Source organism: Pollicipes pollicipes, unplaced genomic scaffold (genome assembly GCF_011947565.3).
Source record: "Pollicipes pollicipes isolate AB1234 unplaced genomic scaffold, Ppol_2.1 Scaffold_4740;HRSCAF=5597_pilon_pilon_pilon, whole genome shotgun sequence".
Lineage (NCBI taxonomy): Eukaryota > Metazoa > Arthropoda > Thecostraca > Pollicipedomorpha > Pollicipedidae > Pollicipes > Pollicipes pollicipes.
Window position 1 is genome coordinate 27,568,792 of NW_023596545.1, and position 22,529 is coordinate 27,591,320.

General features: G+C 52.4%; 1 protein-coding gene across 1 annotated transcript; it reads left to right on the top strand.

Moving 5' to 3' along the window:
- Positions 1-766: 766 nt before the first annotated feature.
- On the top strand, positions 767-17,230 carry LOC119098915 (GDP-fucose protein O-fucosyltransferase 2). The gene is made up of 10 exons (XM_037221960.1): positions 767-1,002; positions 1,729-1,832; positions 2,706-2,817; positions 3,261-3,402; positions 8,294-8,411; positions 8,791-8,919; positions 10,085-10,277; positions 10,655-10,835; positions 15,018-15,135; positions 16,656-17,230. The coding sequence occupies exons 1-10, from the start codon at positions 988-990 to the stop codon at positions 16,816-16,818; spliced, it is 1,275 nt and encodes a 424-aa protein (XP_037077855.1). The 5' UTR covers positions 767-987; the 3' UTR covers positions 16,819-17,230.
- The last annotated feature ends 5,299 nt before the right edge of the window (positions 17,231-22,529 follow it).

A 22,529-nucleotide genomic window follows, 5' to 3' on the forward strand; every position in this document is an offset into this window, starting at 1 on the left:
AGCCAGCTGATGGCAGTGTTGGAGCAAGACTGCGAGGCATCTAGAGAGCTGCTCGGCCTGATCCAGGCCTACCACGACTGCGTGCTTACATGAGATGGCACCGGTTAACTGTGGCGGACTCGCCACAGCGCCCGCAGCGCCATCTTTTTGTCGCTGCGGCCGCGAGGAGTGCTGTCGGCGCGCTGTAAGCCATCGTTGACCAAACGTTGAAAAATCGGATGACCGACGAACGACGAACGACCCACGCACCACGGACAGTCAGGCTAGCTCGGCGCAAGATTAAATGAGCTTTAGATTCGGAGCTGCATGAAGACATATTCGTTGCACTGCCGGACTGGTTGTTCTATCGAACGCAGCTGAAACGGAATATTGCTCTTTTGCGATTGGATGTGGTCAGGTGCGATAACTGCAGACTACATGCAGTTTGAAAAACATTTGTGAGATGAATTCCACTTCTACACACCTTGCTTCATCTTGGACACACCACCTTGCAATCACAGTTTGTCTTTGCGCAGTTTTTGTGCTTATGGTTTCTTTTCTTTTTATATTTGCACTTTTCGCACCAAATATGCGTGCTGAAAGTCGTGCCAAAAAATGCTGCTATTGTTTTGGTAAGTGACAGGCGAAAATATTTGCTTACTGCGGCCTTAGAACACGGCCGAAAACGCTTAACGTAATTTAGCGGCTCTTTACCAGCCAAAAAGTAGGTGAATTGGCGCAACTAAGACGGTAAAATCGCTTTGGTTTCAATAGGCATCCACACGATCGGGGCTGTTGTTTGGGATGTGGGTTTAGCAATATTTTTCAAGATATATGTTTAGCATGCAGTTAACGTACCGGACCAAATCTAGAGACTGTGATTTTTTGTACCGCATTCAGACATTTTGTGCGGGGCAGTTAGTGCGCTTATGTAGTTCCAGCAATGTGGTTTAGTCATCTCGTGTTATATTCTCAAGCAGTAGATCTTGACTGAGTTGTACAATAAACATGCTGCAGTTTTGGGTAAGTGTATTTTTGTTCAGTGCAGGTGGGTGCAGGCAAGAATTGATAGTGTTAGCTGTGTTTGGGGAAACCCTGGTCACTAAACACACTTGGGTTGTCACTTATTGCACACTAAGCTGGTTTCAGTTTGCTGATTCCTGAGATGGCTTGAGTGATATCTCATGAAGGCAGGTCTACAGTTTGTGCATCTGAAACATATGCAACTCATGAAAATTTCAGTGGATTGAAGCTGCCTGAAACTGCCTTGCATCATTTTCCAGTTTTACCAGCTTTTATCAATAACAATGAGCTCAAACTTGCTTGAGCTCAAGGGTATGATGTATGTGGGTTAATGATATCATTTTAATGCTGTTCTTATCACTTTGACTGTTAATATTGCAGAAGTGGTACTGGGTCCAAAAGCATTTTGAAAATATGATGTATTGCCCATCACTGGCACATAACTGGTTATTATCACCCATGCCAGAAAACTTTGAGGCACATTTTGTGTGATATATGGTGGCTCCCATACCAGGTTTCCTTTTTCTTATAATCAGAGGAGATGTAATTCAAGTCAACAGATACAAGATGTTGCTTTGATTTTCACATTTCCTTAATTGCTATGGTTGTACATGGGAATGCTGCACTGTTTGTGCCTCTGAAGGTCTATTGTAAAGCAATTTCCTGCTGCCCCTATCGAGCAACCTGGAAGCATGGCTGAGTTGTGATGCCCTGTCATTGATCCAGGCTTACACCATGGTCTTCTTGCTGGCCCTGCATTACTGCAGCAGTGAGCAAGCCTGCTTTAAGGATGGCTCTTGTGATGAAACCACATCTTCAGTCTATGACAGGTCAGTAAGTGGTTTGTTATATGTATTACAGATTGAAATAGGTATGAGTGGATAGTCTACCCACAAGTCAATGGCCTGCTCTTGTGGAGTAATTCTGATCTGATAGATGGTTTCAAAAGTCTGTATGGGCCAGCACATCCAATAACTAATGGGCCTCAATACATTTTGTTGAAGGCATCAGCTGTTGTATGTTCTTGGCCAAACACATTTCTGTGAATAATTGGGCTAGGTCAGGCCTGTCATTGGTCATTCAATGACTTGGTTGCAGCAGCCACCCTCACCACTTTCTCCTTCCCTCTGGGGGTAGTTTGAATGTATGGGGTGCTGCCACCTTGGCAGGTTGGCCTGAATGTGCCTAGCAGATGTCATGTGTGGGCACTCCAGGAAGGGGTCTCCTGAGCTGTGCAGCCGCGGATGATGAACGTGGAAATGGTATGGGGTGTGACTGGCAGCAGCGTGGATTGGGGTCGTGGTCGCTTACACATTGGCTGGTTGTGTGAGCATCAGTGAGCTGCTGGTGAGCATAGCCAGCAGACACCGGTGAGTGTGGCCGGTGCTGCGCGAGGGACGATTCGTGTCTGTTGCGGCGTTAAAAGCGGCACTTTCGTCCGGATTCAATGCGTTACCGGACACAAGGCATGCGCAGAGAAGACGTCTTCAACAGCTATAAACATTTCTCGATCCCAACATCTCATGCTTGAAACAGCATTGCTTCGCTAGTTTTTCAGCTCGCTCTCATTTGTAATGAGCCGCATGAACCGCGCTGCCGCCGCATGCCGACCTGCACAGAAGGACACCCGTGTCGCCACAGCCCGACGCCCAGACGGTGCGCGCGTCGGTCTGGCCGGTCACGTCGGCCCCCGTGCGCCGCAGGTACCTGCTGTACGACGTCAACCCCGGCGAGGGCTTCAACCTGCGCCGGGACGTCTACATGCGCGTGGCGAGCGCGGTCGCGCGGCTCAGCGGTCGCGGCCACTGGACTCTGGTGCGTCCGGGGACGGCACGGGCTGTGGCAGGTGCCGCCGCCGTGCCCGTTCGACGGGGAACGAGTCGCCGGAGCGGCTCTGGGCAGCAGATCATGGCCGTCGCTGCATGTAGACATTCCGGAAATGGGCTCAGTTGATCAGTTCGTGTGAAAGACTCGGAGGAATGGGTTGACATGTGTGTGTTTGTGGCAGACCTAGTTTGCTGCTCCTCGTCTGTGGCTTTGAACTGCTTGGGCATCAGGTATGCACAGTAAAATGGCCAGGTGTGGATTTGTCGTCCATACTTGATGCCACATTCATTTTTGGCATTGATCATTGATCCAGCTGTCCAGATTCGTTAAACCGTTTCCGTGTGGTATGACTGGTGTGGCGTCCTCGCATTCGATGCGCCATTCCGGTGTGACCTGGCTGCCGTGCCTGATCAGCTCCCGTGACCTGGCAGGTCCTACCACCGTGGGGCCCGCTGTACCACTGGCAGGTGACGCGCGGTCAACACAGCGTGGGCGTGCCTTGGAGCCGCTTCTTCGACCTGGATAGCCTGGACAAATACGTGCCCGTCATGGAGTTCGACCAATATAGGAAAGGTGAGTGGAATGCCGTTCTGCACTGTGGACAGTTTTGTATGTCTCCAGTGTTCCTATTTTTTTCTGTTTTTTTTTGTCGCTGTTTTTGGCATGGTCTGGTGGTGCTATCGGCAAATTCTCAACAGCCAGTAAATATTTGGTTATCTTCTGTTCTGTTATTTCCAAGTCATACCACCTGAGGCCTCGCTGGTTCAGCCGCACGATAATAATTCCGGCAGGAGCATTGGGGGTCGTCACTATCAGATATGGTGTTCTGTAAGGGCAGGAAAGGAAGGAGATGTTTAACGAAGCCTGGAGCCAAGGTCAAGAACCTATTGCCAATGGTAGCGCAGGTTATCGGCGAAAGCCAGGCCAGTGCAGTCGTGGTGCAGGTAGGAGTATACAATAAAGGGCAGGAGAAGAGTAAGGAGGTGATGAAGGATTTTAGTACTCTTTTGGTCACTCAACAGCAAAGCGAAAGTAGGAAGATAGTAACAAGCATTTTGCCTGGGATCGGAGCACCTCCTGAGTAGAGTTCCAGGGCGCTGGCGGGCAACTCTGGAGAAGAGAAACCGTGTGGTAAGCCTGGCCTGACGTGTGTAGATGTGTGGGGCAGTTTTTCAACTGTAGATACCTGCATCAGAGGCGTGGACTCTATTTCTCTGAGAAAAGTGTGCAAGTCCTGAGCAGGGTATATGAAGATGTTTTTCAGGGAAACTAGCTTATAGGGATGGAAGGGTGAACATAGAAGACATAAAGAATGGTCATTCGAAGTTACGGAAGAGTGAGCCAAAACGAGATGTAGGAAAACAGGTGCTTCTATGCAAATGCAAGAAATATCAAGAACAAGCCTGTCGAGCTTCATGCTCACATGCTGGAAGAAGACTTAAACCGGGTAGCTATCGCTGAATTTTGGATCATTGAGTACCTTTTTGAGGACAGGTAACAGGAATTTGAAGTATCTGGTTGCGACACGTTTACTTTTCGTAGGGAAGCGAAAAAGGGGGTGGAATGCTTATCTATGTAAGGCAGAATATAAAATGTGACATCGCAGAAGGCATGAATAAAGCGATACTGTAGAATCCTTTTGGATTGATTTGATAATGCCGGAGGGCAACAAATTACGTGCTGGGACTTTCTTTTGGCCTCCAAGTAGTTGTCAGGATGTGGACATAGATATGCGAAGAAATCGGCCGAGGTGTTGGGGGAAGTGTGTGGTGCAGGGAGATTTCAACATCACAAGCTGGAGCGTAGATCGTGGCCAATTTTGAAATAGTTACAATAACATTTGTGCATGCTTTGAAGAGAATTTTCTTCAGCAGTTGGTGCGGGAACCCACAAGGGGAGAGGAAATTCTGGATCTTGTTATTAGTAATGAAAATGGTTGGTAGATGAGTTAACACTAGGCGAGACGCTGAGAACTAGTGGCCATAATATTGTATGGTTTTGCTGCATCTAGATTATTTAGGCAAACCTAATCATACTCTTATTCCAGATTTTGCTAGGGGGGAATTTGAAGAACTTACAGTCTTTCTTGCTAGCTTCGAACGGGATGGTTATCTAACTGTACTCACTGCCCGTCATATGTGGGAAATGTTCAAGGATATGATAGAAGAAGGAGAGGAAAGGTTCATTCCTTGTAGCAAAATGTGAGAAAATAGCTCAAGGAAGCCCCTATAGCTGACACGAACAATGCGCAATTTGAAGGCAGTGAACAAAGCGACATATCATGGGCAAAAAGTGCAGAGCACAGAAAGCAGCAAGGCGGCGTATAGGATCGCCATCAAAAAAGCTAACGAAGGAATTCAGGAAAGCAAAATAATCATGATAAATGAATCTAGCGGGCATTTGCTCTGGTGATTTTAAGAATTGTTTTGGCTACTATAAGTTCAAGTCCAACGGAGCCTCCGTCGGTACCCTCGAGGAAGATGGAAAGCTGTAAGTGAAGAACTAGGATATTGCAGATGCTCGTAGCAGGCAGTTTTCTTAAGTTTTTGCGAAGGAGTTCGTGTGTGATGTCCCTGGTAGTGGACAAAATTTGACGTAAGGGAAACCTTGTTTTGACGGCTGACCGGGGTTTGGCAAGGGAGAGCTTGATGGAAATCAAGGTTGATAAGACGGCCAGGCCTGACCAGATAGTATGGTAGTGTGTTAATGGGTGCGCGTGTGTTTTAGCTTATCCGCTTATGCTAATATTTGACAGGTCATTGAGTTTTTCAGAAGTACGTGAGGGCTGGCGCAATACCAATATAGCACCGGTATTTAACGCGCGCCCGGGTGGCCGGCAAGATACTCTTCGCTCGGGTGGGAGGGGGTCAATTTGACCCCCTGAGATCTCGGGAGCTAACAAAGCTAGGTACACCAAATTTGCAGGGTGTGTTGACCTGTACGTGAACTCATTTAGGTCAAATTCTGAGGTTCCTGGATCACGACCTTCGGGTCAAACAAGGTCAAACAAGGTCAAATTCCAGGTTGGTCTTGAAAGTGCCCCCAGAACCTAGATAACTGTTTCTAAGCAAAAGGTGATATGTTCATCTAGTCAGTGACCTTTTTGGCCTTTTGAAAGTCATGGTGACCAAAATTATAGGAGACTGTTCTGAGTTTGCATTTTAATAAGCGACAAAGATTACGCTAGGCAGTATGTTTCTTAAAAACAATGTTAACCTGGGTTATTTTTTGTCAATGACCTATTCTGACCACTAAGAAGTATCCATGAAGCAACCATGGAAGATGTATAATGCGTGTCCTGCTATCAATAAATTCAAAATGCGTACCAGAAACTATCCCAAACAACATGCGCTAGAGTAATAAAACAGGTTGGTTATGACCTTGGTCTGGCCTTCATACCTGACCTTAGGTCAGCGTAATTTGCTCATTCAATATTTTGGTTGCCTAAGAAAGCATCTCAGATATGTATGGCTTCGTATAACACTTCGTCGTTGCATCAGATTGAACGATTCCCTAGAAATGGACTTCGCTGAGACCATAGCCTGACTTTGACCTGCCATAGGTCAGCAACCTTACAAATGACATCTAAATTGTGCATGTCAAACAATCTGCTATTCAGTTGTGTACAACTCTGCAAAATTTGGCGGGGCTATGCGTCGCCGTTCGGAAACCATTGGGGAAAACCTTCGCGGGGTCAATTTGACCCCTCACCCCACCCAAGGGCGTGTTAAAAGGGTACCAAAAAGAGTGTCAGCAACTACAGGTCTGTCAGTCTTACCTCACTAGTGTGTAAGATCATAGAGAAATTAATTAAGGCTAGCAGTCAGTTACACTCAGATAGGCATCAGTTGATCAATAGTATTTCAGCATAGCTTTCTCCTGTAGGCCCTGCTTGACAAATCGTCTGGAGTTCATGGAGTATGTTACAAGTCAGGTAGGTAAAGATGATGGTTAAGATGTTATTTATGTAATATTTAGTAAAGCGTTTGATAAGGTGCCACACCAGCATCTCTAATATCAGTTGAAAATGCATGGTATTGAGGGAAAAATTAATGGCTGAGGGGGGGAGGGCTTGGCTGCAAGACAGGAAACAATGGTACTACGCCCAATGGTGCTAAATCTGAGTGGGAGCTAGTAGAGAGTGGAGGCTCCGCAGGGGTCGGTGCTGGGTCCTTTGTTCTTTGTTATTTTTGTGAATTATATTAAGGTAGGATAAGACAGTAAGGTGGTTAAATTTGCTGACGGCATTAAATTGATAAGGGTGTCGAAAAACGCAGACCAGGTGAAACTTGACTTAGAGAAGCTAGTGAACTGGGCGTCTCTGGGGCAGATGTCATTAAATTACGATACGTGTAAGGTGATGAATATGGGTAGTTATGGCAGTGAGGGCATTAGCCACAAAATGGTAGGAGAGAGTCAGACCGGATCGAAGATGAGAAGGACAGAGGGGTTATAATTTTCAGGGATTTAAAGGCTGAAAAGCAGTATGGGGCTGCTAGGAGCAAAGCACTTCCCATGCTGAGACTTATGAACAGGAATGTCCGTTACAAAAGTAGGAATGTTGTCATCTAGTTGTCCTTAGCGTCTGCTGGACCACACCGAGAGTATTGTCTACAGACTTGGCCCCCATACTTCCAAAAAGTTATGGATAGGCTGGATAGAGCGCAGAGAAAAGCAAGATCCCCATGCTTCCAAAAAGTTATGGATAGACTGGATAGAGTACAGAGAAAAGCAACTGGGGTGATAAGTTGGATTGGCAACTTAGAATATAAGGATAGGCTATGAATTTGTATTCACTGAAATAGTGTAGACCCAGAGGGATCTGAAAGAGGGACTCAAGATTATATGAGGGATAGACAAGCTAGATCTACAAGGAGCACTGGAAATTAGGCCGAGACTCAGAGAAAACCAGTTTCAGTTAGCAAAAGGTAGGAGTTGAACTATGAAGAGGCAGATGTCATTTAGTCAAAGAGTAGTGAGTCATTGGATGAACTGCCAAATGAAGTTCTAGAGAAAGTCCCTCCTTGGCAACATGTAAAAATCGTTTGGACAAGTTCTATCGTTCTGAGGGTCTCATTTATTCTAAATTCAGGTAGTTCAGTTAGTAAGATTAGAGTCAAGGATGGGGGCAGAACCTGGGGTAGGTAGGCTGGGGTAGGCCAAAGACCTCGATGGGTCCTTGCGGCCCTTTGTTGGCCTGAGATATATATGTCTATATGTCCATATTACCTCACAAGTGTTGTCATGACTGGTACGTTCACGCCGCCAAGGTGCACGTGCGTGCGCGCGTGCTCCCATGTATGCGTGCGCACGTGCGTACGTGCTGTCTGTGTTGTCTTGTGCTCAAACCTCGGGCTCGTCTGCCGTCCTGGACGCCCGGCGACGCCTCGCACGCGGCGGAGCACGGCGGGGGGGGGGGGCTGCCGGCGGCGGCGCCCGTGATGAGCGCGTCGTGCCGTTCCAGAGAGCGGCGCGCGGGTGGAGAGCGCCCTCCAGCTGCAGGACTACGCCGAGGGCTGGCGCGACGGCCAGTTCGACGAGAAGTGGGACCGCAGACCGTGCCTGCACAAGGCAAGATTTAGGTAGTGCTACCGCACCGTCTGGCCCCGTCGCCGCCGTCTTGGGCAGACCTGTCGCTGCTGCGCGGCGCCGGGAACGGTCACGCGCTGACACTGTCAGCGCGGCGCTCTCGCCGAGCGCCGACGGCTACTACAGTCGGCGCGAGGATGGGTGCGGTGTGAGCACGTGGCGGATTGAACTTTGAGGAGCTGGGCACGCGTGTGTAGAAATATAAGCTTTCCGAAGATCATTACGGCTTCAGCGTTCGTGGTACGTTGCGTGATCAGTATCACAAGCATGGGGAGTTCTTGATAGCATGCGGCTTCAGCGAATGTTCGACCGCAGCTGTTCCACGCATTGGGCTGGCATAAAGCTGGATCCTGGTGTGCTGGTCTTTTCCAGGCGGTCAGGGGAAGACCACGAGGCCCTCATGTGGGGTGAAGTGACCCTTCGCGTGGCCTACTTCAGCTGCGTGTCAATACAGGGCACCTCGGAGACTCTGGCGGACATGGTGGGCAGCATGCCACACAGGTGCGGTTACCTCGCGGCGCGATCCGTCCCGCCAGGTTACCGCCATTTAGGACCGGGTTTGCGCGCGGTCACAGGTTTTCCGACCTGTTGCATGATGCTCAGGTTATGTCATGTTGAGGTCAGCTCTGCCTGGTGGTGGGTCACGCCACCAACAGCCTAATGTCTCGTTTCTGTTGACCATTCAGGCCGGCTGCTCGCCGGGCGACCCTGGACTTGACTTGTGTGAGCTCAGAATTGAAGCTCTTTGGTAGCGTGGTTCATCTGAGCGTTTAACACGCGCTCTGGTAGGGATCAAATTGCCCCCCTCCCCGACGGTTTTTTCAGAATGGTTTCCGAACGGTGTGGCGCAGCCACGCCAAATGCTGCATAACTGTTCACAATTGAATAGCAGATCGCTTGGTGTAAAACATTTATGTGTGCCTTGTAAGGTCACTGACCTACGGCAGGTCAGAGTCGGGCCATGGTGTCAGCAAAGTCAGTTTCTAGGGAATCGTTCAGTCTGATGCAACAACGGAGAGTTTGACGAAATTATGCATCTTTGAGATGCATTGTTAGGCAACACAAGTATTGATTAAGCAAATTAAGTTGACCTCAGGTCAGGTATGAAGGTCAGATCAAGGTCAAAACCAACCTGTTTTATTGCTGTAGGGCTTGCTGTATGGGATATTTTCTGGTGCTCATTTTGAATTTATTGATAGCAGAAACTGCATCATACATCCTCAATTGACTTTTTATAGGTCATAATAGGTCATTGACTTAGGATGACCCAGGTCGATATTTTTTAAAGAACATACTGCCAAGAGTAATATTTGTCCCTTATTCAAATGCAAAAAAAAACTTTGATCTCCCCCCCCCCCCCCGCCCGAGCGAAGGGCGAAGGATATCTAGCCGGCCACCCGGGCGCGTGTTAAAGCTTGTGCGACCTTGTTGGCGTTAACTGAACGTCCTGGTCATTGAGATTCGGAACCGTGCATACAGTGAGGGCCTAGACCTCACTATGCCATTCGCAGGATGTGCGTTACAACACCGCTGATTTCTGCCCGCCTGTCCACTCCTGATGGAGCAACTGTGGGGCGAAAATTCCCTCTCATGAGAATCGAACCGGCGACCGTCCACTCGTATCTTAACGCCGGAACCAGCCGCCCTCAACGGCCGCCCCCGGCAGGTCCGTGTTGGTGGACCGGGCCGAGGCCGTGCTGCACCGCCACTACGGCAGCGCCGACTTCTGGGCGGTGCGGCGCAGCATGCGCTTCGCGCGCCACCTGGTGGAGGAGGCGGCCGCGCTGCGGCGCGACCTCCTCCGGTCGGATGACGTCACCGACCGCACAGAGTACTCTGACGACTGGAGGCAGATGAAGGTGCGTAAACGGCGGGACGGACCTCGGCCGGTGGCGTGTGGGTGTGGGTGTGGGGTGTGTGGCGTGCGCGTGCGCATGTGCGTGCGTGCGTGGATGATGGGGCCCGGATGATGCGCTGTGTCCGCGCTAGAATTTGCAATGTGGCTGGTTTACCACGCCGGCTGACATCACTGCATCAATTGTGGTCGTGAACGAAGGTAATTGTGCTTAAGACAAGCTTTGTGTAGCGTCAGATCACAGTGCCTCGCCATATAGGCTGCAGCTGCTCTGCGCAAATGTCGTGACCAGTCCCACAACATCGACTTCTCAACGTCTGCCGCCCCTTGAGATGAGGTCCCGCTCCGCCCATAACCAGCGCCCGCTGGCGGTCCGGACAGGCGGTGCCCGGTAGCGCCCGCGGCGGTCCCTACCTGGCCGTCCATCTGCGGCGGCGCGACTTCGTCTCGGGCCGGGCGCGCACGGTGCCGTCGCTGGCGGCGGCGGCGCGCGCCATCTCGGCCGCGCTCGGCCGGCTCCGGCTCGACACGGTCTTCCTGGCGACGGACGCGCCACGCTCAGGTGCGCACCGCGCCGGCGGCCGGGCGGTCGCGTCGCGGAGTCACCGGGGTCGAGCTGGGGGGGTCACTAGCTCGTGCGGGGCCTGGCGGGACAGCGATGGGGATTGACGGCTGATGGGTTTGGCTTATCGGTGTGACTGGGGTGGAGGCTGGAGACTGTGATTGCCGCCACAGTGGGAGAAGTTATAACGCGCGAGAGAACTACAGCATCTGTTTTAGAGTGCGTGCGCGCTCTGGAAATGCGATGTCCTTTGACGTTGCAAGCGCTGGTGGGCCTGTGGGGACAGGTGGCTGCAATCTGAAGGCAAACCTGGAGCGGAGGGGATGAGGTGGTTAGCTAATCAGATGCGGTCATAAATGTAGCCACAGCTGAGCCATGATAAGTCACCGAGTTTGGGAAGGTTCGGGATTTTTACGTGGGACGAAGCCCGGTGGTTGAAAGCTGCTTCAGTGAAACTCCCGGGCGTGAACGTTGTAAAACAGTCAGAATTTCTAGGCTCTGCTTGATATTCTCCAAGCTTTTCCTCAGATCATCGTGTACCTTGGCATACACGGTTACGCGTTGGCTAGCATGGCACGCAACAGCCGTCAATTAACCAATCATTACGGCTTTCTGATAACCGATAAGAAGCTGGTGTGTCGAGATCTTGTAAGTGCGCATCATTATGGGGGGGGGGGGGGGCTCAGGAAAGTGGGTCGAGCTAATTTTCGTTGTGTCTTGTGTCCCCTTTTCAGGACTGCAAAGGTTTCGGTAAAATCTGCAAGAAACGTGACGATGACCAAGCCTTTGTTGTGGTCTTTCGTTGTTTCTTGCGTACGTTTTCCGAGGTGTTAAAGGTTGCGCTGGAGTCCGCAAGAAAGCTGACGTTCACCAAGCCTTTTTGGGGCTGACGTCACCGTCAGTGTGACGATGACGTCATGGCCCCATTGCCTAACTTGGCGCCAGTTAGCCAGCTCACTTTGTCGAGCATTCATGCACGGGGGGGGGGGGGTCCAGAAGAGGAATATCAGATGAGTAAGTGGGCATGACGTGGTTTCGGAAACAATGAGTTCCAATCTCCAGGAAGGAATCAGACGCGCGGCAGCTGTGTCGCTCTGATGTAACGAAATGATGGAGTTTGCCCCGCCGCTCCGTAAGCGCGGGCATGCAAGCGTACGGACTTCGTTCGGATAGGCCTGTACGGCGTCCTCAAAGAGCTGCAGGGTCGGGCGCAACAGCAGGCCGGCTTTGGCGGACTCTTCTTTCATCAGCAGCTCAGAGAAGGCCATTTGTTGCTGAGTTTACCACAAGCAGCCAATAAGGTAATGAGACGTCTAGACATTCGTGGTCTTTGGGTAGGCCGCTGCATTGCAGTTTATCCGGTACCGTTCCAGATGTCCCGAAACCGAAATGTATCAACATAGAGATGTAAACTGCATCACATAGGTCCAGCACATGCAGTGCCTATCGTGGAATTCATCCTCATAAAGCATATCCACCGATCATTGGACCTCCTAGCCGTCTCCGGCTCCAAAAGCTACAAACTCCTCGTACTTTGTAAGACTATATGAAACGCGCACGTGTGAGCACGGGGAATCTTCTGCTGCTCCCTGTGTTGATTACGCTAATGGGGTGTCGTGTGTTCCTGCGCTGTTCCGCCGCGGGAGGCGTACCCAGCACAGGCCAGAAGCTATCACGCCACATTTGCCGTCCCGGCGGCGGCGTTGTCAGTGGCCACTTGATCTCCCAGCGAATGTTCGGAGTTTGATTCGCATGCAGCTTTGATTGGTAACGGGAGGCCGGCCGGTACCGCTTCATTCAGGAGCCCCGCAAGCCTGAGCGGATTGGTCACGGCTCGCGTCCTCAGCGGACGCGGTCCGACAGCTGTCAGAAGCGGACTCATCCTCTCCCCGGACCGTGGCGCGATGCCGTGCGTCGAGGGGCGCGGCCAGCAGCGATTAGTCTAGATTAGTCAGTCTGAGTGATTAGTGTTTTGCTCCGCTTCGGCGAAATCTGCGCACGCTCATTTGGCGAGGGCATGTGGTTGATGAGCCGGGCTACGGAGAAATCATGGCGCGTTGGGCAGATTAGTGTGTGCTTTAGTGGAACCGTATAAGGGAAGGTTTTGACGGCCATGGCATGTTGGAAAGCGCATGCGGTCTCAGTGATGTAGTCCTGCTGTCCGGCACGCAGGCATTGCCACCATACAAAATTTTCAATTTTGTCATGCTGTACGCCAGGTGCTCACGTGCTGTGACTTATTATTAGCGTTAGTGAATCATTAATATTATTATTATTGGCAGATGGATTAAAAGGGCCTTGGATACGGAGACACGGAAATGCTGACTCTTGGCTCGGCGGCGGTGCTGGCCGTCCGGCCGCCGGCAGAGGCCCCAGCGCCGGACGCCGGGAGAGCGCCGGGCCCCAGAGCAGGGTCACCGGGGGCGGTGAGAGCGCCGGCGGGGGGGGTGGGGGCTGGCCGTCCGGGCGTCGGCAGAGGCCCCAGCGCCGGACGCCGGGAGAGCGCAGGGCCCCAGAGCGCCGGGCCCCAGGGCAGGGTCACCGGGAGCGGTGAGAGCGCCGGCGGTCGGGAGGTGGGGCTGGCCGTCTGAGGCCTGTGGGGCTCGTGACTCGTGAGGCGGCGCGAACCGGTCCCGGCGCGGTCATGCACCGCCAATTGCCGCGGATCGGATCGTAAATGCACTCGGAGTTAGGCCAGGTCAGGCGGAGCGGGCGCGCTCAGTGCAGTGAGGAGTGGCTGTGGCTGGGTGATGAGACACCTCGCGATGGATGGGCTCTGATAGCGGCAAGGTGCGGCAGAGACCGCTGCAGCGGCAGAGGGTGGCGTAAAACAAGAGGCAATACTGATGTAACAAGGCGGGGTTTTCAGCACGATGTACAAGGACTTCTAACGAACTATCAAAGCGAGGAATTATCTTTCTCGGGGAGGACACGTATTGCTTGGAAATTGAACAAAGACCAGCGAATAACAACGTCCGCCAGTCGCTTGGCACACATCGACGTCCGCCAGTCGCTTGGCACACATCGTTTGTGGTCGGAAGGCGTGTCGATGACGCGGCTTATTTCAACCCGCCGAGATGATGAGGCCGGCAGGTGGGGCCTCCCCGCCTGCGTCCGGTGGCCGGCTGTAATTTGAGTGTCACACCGCGTCCGCAGTCGTTCGACAGTCGGTGTGCGGAGGTGGCTGGCCGTGAGCCGGGCATGAACGACGCCCTGCGCCGTCGACTCCTGTTGCATGTTTGTCGGCGCCGGCGGCCGGCGAGCGGCGCGTGCTCGCGTTATGACTCGTGAGGCCGACGCGGCTCGGTGCCGTGCCGTCGGTGCCGACGCGTGAGCCGGTCACGGCGGAGTGACGTCGGTGTGGGTGCGCAGCGGCCGTCCATCAGTAATTGGTTCGGGAGTTGCCGACTGAGCCCAGCGGGGTGCTTCCACGAGCTGGTATTGTGCTCACCCTTTGTCCTGTTAGATATGGTGTCTATTTTCGGCTCGTCGCATTCAACACTAGTCGTATGAGTTCACAGTTCTTACGCTGACCTCTCGACCTTCCATACATCAGGAGGTACTGGTCAACACGTGCCCGGATGGCCGGTTGAGTACTCTTCGCTTGGGTGGGGGCCAGTTCACCCCCGCGATCTCAAAGCTAAGAGAGGTATAGACACCAAACTACCAGGGTGCGTTGGCCACATGTAAACTCATTTGTGTCAAAGTGTGAGGTTCGTTGGTCTTGACCTTAGGGTTAAATATGGTCAAACATGGTTAAACCCCATATGGGTGTCATGTACCGATAGCGTCATATCAGTATTCGGCGCCCCGTTTAAAATTATTTTGTCAAAACGTTGGGGTGGGGTCAAATTGACCCCCACTCGAGCACGTGTCAAACGACGTTATAAAACAAACCATGGTTAAGTTGACAGTAATCGGTGAGCTTTCCTGCCACTGTGCAGTTTTCATACATTAAGTAACCGTGAGTTTCCGTGCGGCTGTGGAAGTTGCTTGCGCAGTGCACAGAAGGCTCCTCCGTTTGCAAGATGTTCCGACTTACTCCGGACAAGTGTAAATGCGAGGCCGGGCGCTGCCGTCGGCGATCGCACAGCGTGAACGGCAGCGATGTCAGGCTGACCTGATGTGGGACCTCCTGCGTGGCGCACTGTCGCGCTCTGAGGTCGTCTGGCGCTGTTTCAGAGGTGCGCCAGCTGAAGGAGCTGCTGAAGCCGTTCACGGTGGTGCGGCCGGCGCCGCGGAAGGACCTGCTGGCAGGCGAGGAGGCCATCGTCGACCAGATCGTCTGTAGCCACGCCAGGTGCGCACTGCCACCGTTTCGCTCGGCCCTGGCGTCGCCCGCCTTTCGTGGCAGGGCTGAAAAGAGGACGGCTCTGGACAGAAGACACTGATGTGCCCAGTTCCTTGCCCTCGCTTCTGTCACTTTCTCCAGCGCAGGAACTTGAGCAGAGACACGCGTCAGTGATGGTGGCCTGGCCGTCGTGCCGCCTCCGTAGCGTCCTGCTACCATTGCGCGGTCTTCCCATCCGCTGTCTGTCGCCCTCGCCCTCGCCATCCTCGACCCCTTCGTCGCCACTTTTCCGTGGGGCAATTCCGCCCCCACGTCCGTGGGCTGTGCATGCACGTGCTGGTATCGGGTCCAGCCATCGGTCCCGCATGGTCTCGTATTACGGCGTGGTCCCAAAAGTTTGCGCGGGGCCCGTCGTCGCGCATCGACGGCTGTCCTGCACTCGCTGGGCGTTGGTGGGTAACTGGAGGACTGTCTCATCGGGCGATAATTCGATGTTAAGCGCACCCCCTCACCTCAGTTGTGCGCCGGGCACGCTTCAGCGGGATCGCGTCAGGGGAAACGCGGTGAAGCTGATCGTCTGTCCAGTTGGTACACGGAGCATTCAAGTGCATGAACATGCCTCGTTTACTTAATTCAGCGCGCTTTCACGAAACACGACCGTGTCTCTTTAAACGTCAGTATGAGGCTTACTCAAGTGGAGTATCGTCGCGGATCTGGCCACGCCGTCGCAAACCTCGAGGGCGAGGGACAGATAAGTTGCAGGTGCACAGCGTAATTCCACCTGCGCTTCTGTAAGAAGCTTGCCGCGACAATCGGGTTGCGATAAGGCGACACTGACGGCCATCTTTTGGTTTTTACTCTATGGCGCATTTACTTGCGTGCGCCACAAAAAAAAAAAAAACGGAGAGGGAGAGCAGCACCGACGCCTCTCGTTCAGTCGCGACTCTTCGACACCCACGGACGATCGGATCGATGGCTGACTGTGGGCATTGCCTATTGAATTGGCCATTGAATGATTGGATCACTGGGCGCATTCACGCACGCTACTGACGAGTCGGCTCAGGAGGACGAGCTGACGGCTCACGAACGGGGCACGAGCACAGTCACGAGACTCACGGACACGAGAAACCCCATCGTCTACACGTGCTTCGTGCTTTGTTATGGTTCGATGGACTTGCATGCACTAGTAAATAGTCATCAGTAATCGCTGGGCGGCGGTCGATCGTGAGCTGAAAATTTGTGTGTGTGTCGGGCATTAAGCATAAAAGCCTGTCTGAGGCGTGCAGACACCCTCACATCATCAGCTATTTCGTACATGCTACTCTGGTGTGTACGATGCTGGACGCGGGCTGCTGGATGTCGATGTCTTGTTTAGCAGTGTCTGCTGTTGTCCGCGCGTAGCGACACAACAGCTGAGGTCCAGCCTCACAGACCCCTTCACGTCGTGGCCGGTCGGCCGGCCGGTGGGCGGAGGTCGGGGTGACGCCTGGCACCAGCCGCCACCACTGACCCCGGCGCCCCTGTTGCAGGCACTTCATCGGCAGCTACGAGTCGACCTTCTCGTTCCGGATCCAGGAGGAGCGCGAGATCCTGGGCTTCGACGCCGAGTCCACGTTTAACCGGCTGTGTGGAGAGGCCGAGGGAGACGCCTGCGACCAGCCCACGCGCTGGCGCATTGAGTACGACGCGTGACGGTCCCTGTGACCTGGTCTGAGCCAAGGGGTCGTGGACAGACTCGTCGACAGGCCGCGGCTGGCCCGGCACGGGGTGGCACGGCCTCTGCTGATTGGGGCGTTGCGCATGGGTAATCGAACCGCCATCGGGCTCTCACCGCAGCACGTCATGTACCGCCGGCGGTTGGGCCGCACGGCCTGCCCTCACGTGACCTGACCTGACACGGTGGGACAAAACGGGTCGCTCGCCTGCTCCGAGCTTCGGTGGCGACTCCGGCCAGCCCAGACGCCACTATCTGTGCTGCCCGCTTTCGTCCCGTGGCCGCTCTGCCGTATCCGGCCCTCGGTGGATCCCAGCCCCCGCTGACCGCCGTCGGTACCTCTCGCCTGGCTTAAGGCCAGACTGCCGCGTCTCGCGTGTTACATGCGGACGCTTGCGCGACACCGCTGAGGTCGCGCGGACGGCCCGTTTTAGCCGTCAGCCGCCAGTCGGAAGCGCGGCGGCGGCGGAGCTCGACCGAGCAGCGTGGTGTTGAGTTACTAACCGACGCTCAGTTATAACGCGCGGCAAATGGCTTCCTACCGCGAACGCAGCGCGCCGCCCCGACGTCTCGGAAGCCGGCGCCGGCGCGTGGTTCGAGCTAAGCGCCTGATGGGCTGAAATGTCCGAAGTCGACCAGGATCTCGCGGCGCCCTGGCCGATCAGTCACTGTGAGGCAATGTAGTCTGACGCGCAGAGGAGCGCTGGCGCTTGTAGTGATATTAGTGACATCGGCGGTTTGCGGCAGGGTGCGGGGACAGGCCAGTGTATTGTAATGTATTTGATGTGCCAAAGCAAGCTTGAAACCGCTTCCTTGCGCTCCGCATCAAGCTGTAATAAATGGCTATTTCGTATGTGTTCTGCTGACGCATTTTAGTCGCCGTGGAGGGGATTTCAGGGCCATGGGTCTGTTCTCATCGCGTCCTAACGCGTAGTGTCGATAGGGTCCATGCAATGATAGTTGCAAACGGTCAGTATGACTCTGGTGATGCTCAATTGAGGGCATCTGAGTACCGTTAACACTCATTCCAGTTCTGCCACCGATCCGTCCAGATGGCGCTTGGATAACCTAGCGTGTAATAGGATGGCACGGATCGCATCCCGGTGTTAATCCTCCTCCCGCTTATCCCCCGGCATGCACGTGTGCTCCCACGCGGTCTCGGCCCTTGGCGGGCCAACGTGCTACGGGATGTGTGGGTGCGGTTATGCGGTCAAGACGCCTAATCGGTCGCGTGCTCAATACCGAGACGGATCGACTAGCCGCTCGAGTGGGAACTGGAGGTCTGTGTGGCTGATCCTTCGTACCGGTGTCCAGGATTCGCCAGTGCAAGGTGAACGTGACCGGTGGTTTGCTCTTTCAGTCCGCAGACACGGGGGGATTGCCAGGTTTAGAATGATTGCCGGGCTGATTCATAGCGGTTCATTGCTTCAGGCTCGAGGATGCGCTTGAACCGATGGGAAATTGGACATTATCTTGTGAAGGCCAACTTGGTTCTCCAGGCAACGCCGGCCCGGTTTGATATTTTTTCTTGTATCTCAGCATAGTTCCACGTCTGCACTGCACAAGCTACATTGCGCTGACAAGCGAAGGTGCTGCAACATTTACCGTATGTTACAACCCAAGGTCGTTGAGCAAATGAAGGACGTTCCATATATTACAAAGCAGTGCTATGACCAGGGGTGCCACTTTAAAAACGGTTGGGGCTCAGCCGACAGGACTGACCTAGCCTGACCTCCAGATCTGACTTTTCTTCAGATGTGAGCCACTAATTTGCGTATCGGGGGTTCGAAGCCACATTATTTACGTTCTTCGATTCAAAATAGTTTGCTGCGGAGGAAGCAACACACTGTATTTTGCAGAAGAATGTGCCATTTATTTGTAATACACTCGCATTGCAATGTCATTGCAATCCGATGTGAAGCTGCGTCACGTGAGCTTAGAATGGTTGTGATCAATGTCAGCACCAGTAACTAGAACGAAACCTGTAACTAACCTGTAACTAAACGAAATTTACAAACGATGCGAAACACCGTTATGAAATTATAGACTTGTTCCGTTTGGTGTGTTCTGGCAATGGCAATTTTTAACGGCGTGTCCAAAAAGCCTATGTCAGTGGCCCAAACTTTAAACAGCAATGCGACAGACCGAAAGCATGGCTACAGGAGGGGTGTGAATGTTCATTGAAGTTCTGAGAAACAAATGTATTTTTAAAATTTGCAAAACATTTGTCTACAGCATGACTATTTTCATCGTAAAATGGCGTTCATTTGTGGATAATCCACACTTTCACTTTTAAGCTACGCGAAAAAGTAGCGGGCATTTTCCACACCGACTCATACCAGCAAGAACATAACCATGTCCTCCCATGGGTGTCGGTTTCTCAGTGATTGGGTGGGCCAGATTCTTGGAAGTCGCTGTAAGAGACAGGTATAAAAACTTATTAATATAGCGTATTTATGTTGTTAGATTTCTGGCTATGAAGCTATTTCTATCTGGCTATTTCTGGCCAGTATATATATATATATAATATATATATATATATATATATATATAATATATATATATATATATATGATACATAAATGTAGATGGCTATTATATAAACTAAACTTGCTACATATATTTAAGGTCATGTGCGTAGTAACAACAGTCACGTATGGAAGCCTGGCAGTTTCAGTCATCTTCATGTAAATACACTTGTTTTGTGAAGGTTCACAAGACAATTAGAGCGTGTACTTGCACCCTTCCCCTTGAACGCTGAAAAGTGAAATGTGTGCACTTCAGTATTTTATCGTTTGGTATATACACTTATGTATTCACAAGGAATAGCGACCCAGGCCGCGCGGCCAGCGCTCGGCACTGGAAAGTGGGGCATAACAAAGACAGTTTCTGTTTGATATTTTATATGCATACCATCCATAACTGGAGTAGAAGTCAGAGGCCAGCGTAAAATCAGTTCTGCCTGAAGTTTGTCGCCAAAGCGCTAAATAACTGATTGAAAGATAAACAACTCTTTAAACGACTGCGTGAAACAAATGGTCGCAGCTCTCCCACTTACGAAGGTCCCAGTGGAATTCTTGCTAATACGATGGATCTCAGAAACTTAGAATTGTTATCTGGTGCTTTGCAGGCATATTAAAAACTGCGCAAATGTAGATTGTAGATCGAAATGGTTTCAACCATTTGTAGTAACGTGGTCAAACCAGATTTTCCTGGAAGTGCTCAGCATTAAGTCAGTATCGGATACATATTATGTAGCATAGTTATTGCCACGCGCGCTCGCCAATATCGGCAACAAAATCTCGACGTCAGGCGTTGCAGTCTCCTTAGCCCGCGCAATTTCGGTCTGGCAGGTTATATTGAGCCGTGGTCAATGGCCAAGCGAAAATGATGACACTTCTGAAAGAAGTATTTCTGAAAGCTGTAGGATATCAAATCTCGCATTTAGAGGGTAGTCCGAGCGAAAATTTCACACATGCGTGATTTTTAGATCAATGTTAGGGAAGGATTGGCCTCTACAACACCGCAAAGTGCAACTGAAATCTGGTGGTGGAGCTGGGACAGTAAAGGTGAAATCTATATTTTCCGTGTTGCTGTATCTGTTAATCTGTCCAGAGGACAACCTCAAAGTTGTAAAGAAAAATACGCCCGGCCTAATCCTAATTTAAAAAGGCCTTGGTAGCCATCACTTCACGCCAATCGTTCTGGCGCACACGGCGCCCGCCGCCCGGTGTCACTGGCACTGGCCATCGCCGTCCGGTTTTACGGAAGCTGTAACCCAGCCCATTGATGTCCTTGCTCCCGAGATTGCGGGTGCGAAGTTTTTGCTGTGATTTGTTTCATTAGTCGAGTCTGTAAAAGAATAGACGTTCTTGGGCAACGATGGGATATCCTTGTCCGTTTTTAACTCATTCGACCCACTGTATTCAACACTAATGAGACCCCATATGTCTTTCCGGGAAGGGGCCCACTTGAGTAGAACATTAGGGGCACATTACTGTTCCCGGTAGAAGCCTGCATTGTCATTCCGTCTCACACCGCGCGGTGTCTTCCGGCTGCCATTCTGGCGACACGGGCGGGATTCCCTGGCCGGTCCGGAGGCCTTTGCAGGGATGCATCATATCACATTGCTCCTTTCCCTCACGGGGGAAACCTTATGACTGGTACAGTTGGCCCCCGATTGGTGCAGGAGCCCTCATTGACGTCACAACATTCCTGATCGCTACAGATTGTCCAATAATTGTTACAGACTCCAATGCTGGAATTGGGTAGGAGGCCCTACTGTTCGGTAGCGGAGTCCTGATTAACGCAGGTCTTCCATTGTATCAATGTAAATGCTCATCATAAGTTCTCAGGCTTTCTTTCACTGTCAGAGGACCCGACCAACGCAAGAGGCCTTCCGCCATTCGGGGCTTCGTCTTCGTCCACATTGAGCAAATGTTTCCTGGACCGACTCGGACCCCTTATTGACGCAGAACTCCCCGTTAGGTACTGTGGGCCCCCAGAACTCAGATCGACAGGAGCTGATTGTTCGGTGTTGGTGATCTCTCGCCGAAATAGAAGAACACTCTGTCTAAGCGGTCCTCAATCGGTGCAAGAGGCCCTGTAACTGACGTTTCAGATCACGGCATTACGGGTGGTGATCCTTAATGGCCTACAGCCAGCCTTTCGGGCTCTGCAGTCATCTAATAAAGCACTTGATCTTTGGTCTCGAGAGACCCTTCGGCCCCTGTTCGGGTCCTCTCAAACGCCGCTCCTGGCCGACTCGGGGCCGCTTGCTACCACAGGACCCTGTTAGGCACTGTGGCCCCTGACCAACACAGGAGTCTCTCACTGTGTCAAGGACCCCGAACATTGCCCACCACGGACCCCGGTCCCGTTCCTGATTGGGAAATGGTCCCAAAAGGCTCCGACGGACATGGAATTGACTGTTTGGCTCCGCGTCGAGGCCCTATATAACAGGGATGGAGAGCCCTTAGAAGAGGGTCCCTGATGGAAGCCTTCCGACTGACGTTCCAGGTCACGGCACTGAACAGCTGCAATACTTCATGTGACGTACAGCCAAGCCTTCAGAACCTTATGCCCTCCAACGGGGCCCTTAATCGTCGGTTTCCGTGGGCCGCCCGGGCCCCTCTTCTGGCCTCATTGAACACTGTCCTTGGTCAGCTTAGGGCTCTTTGCGAACACAGCATCCTCTGTTAGGCGCTGTGGGCCCCTGACAGATGCACAATCCCCGACCAGTGTAAATCGCTGGCCATGCACAGCGGACCAGGATCCCTGAATACGACCTCCAGTTGGCCTTTTGGACCTTTCGGGCCCTCAAATCGGGCCCTTAATCCTAGGTCACGCGGGGCTCGAAAGGCCGTTCGGAACCGCCCGCTTCAGTTCGAATGTACGGCAGATAAAACGACCATAATGTCAGTGGCGCGCGCAAGGCAAGTTGATTGTAAAAGCGTTGCTAGTTGAGCTAACTCCTCAGTGACCATGTTCGTCTCGGGGGTTCAGCCTTTGTTCAGAACCGAGTGGTGGAATAATTACATAACATAGCCTGAACCACGCGAGCGTTCGAGCCTCAGAACAAAAACCTCGATCCCCGGCGTTGCAGTCTCCGTGTGCCGCGCGGCGCCGGTCTTTTGTTGACAGCAGGCGTAGTAAGCCGGTGAGAGAGGATGAAAACGGCAACGTTGTT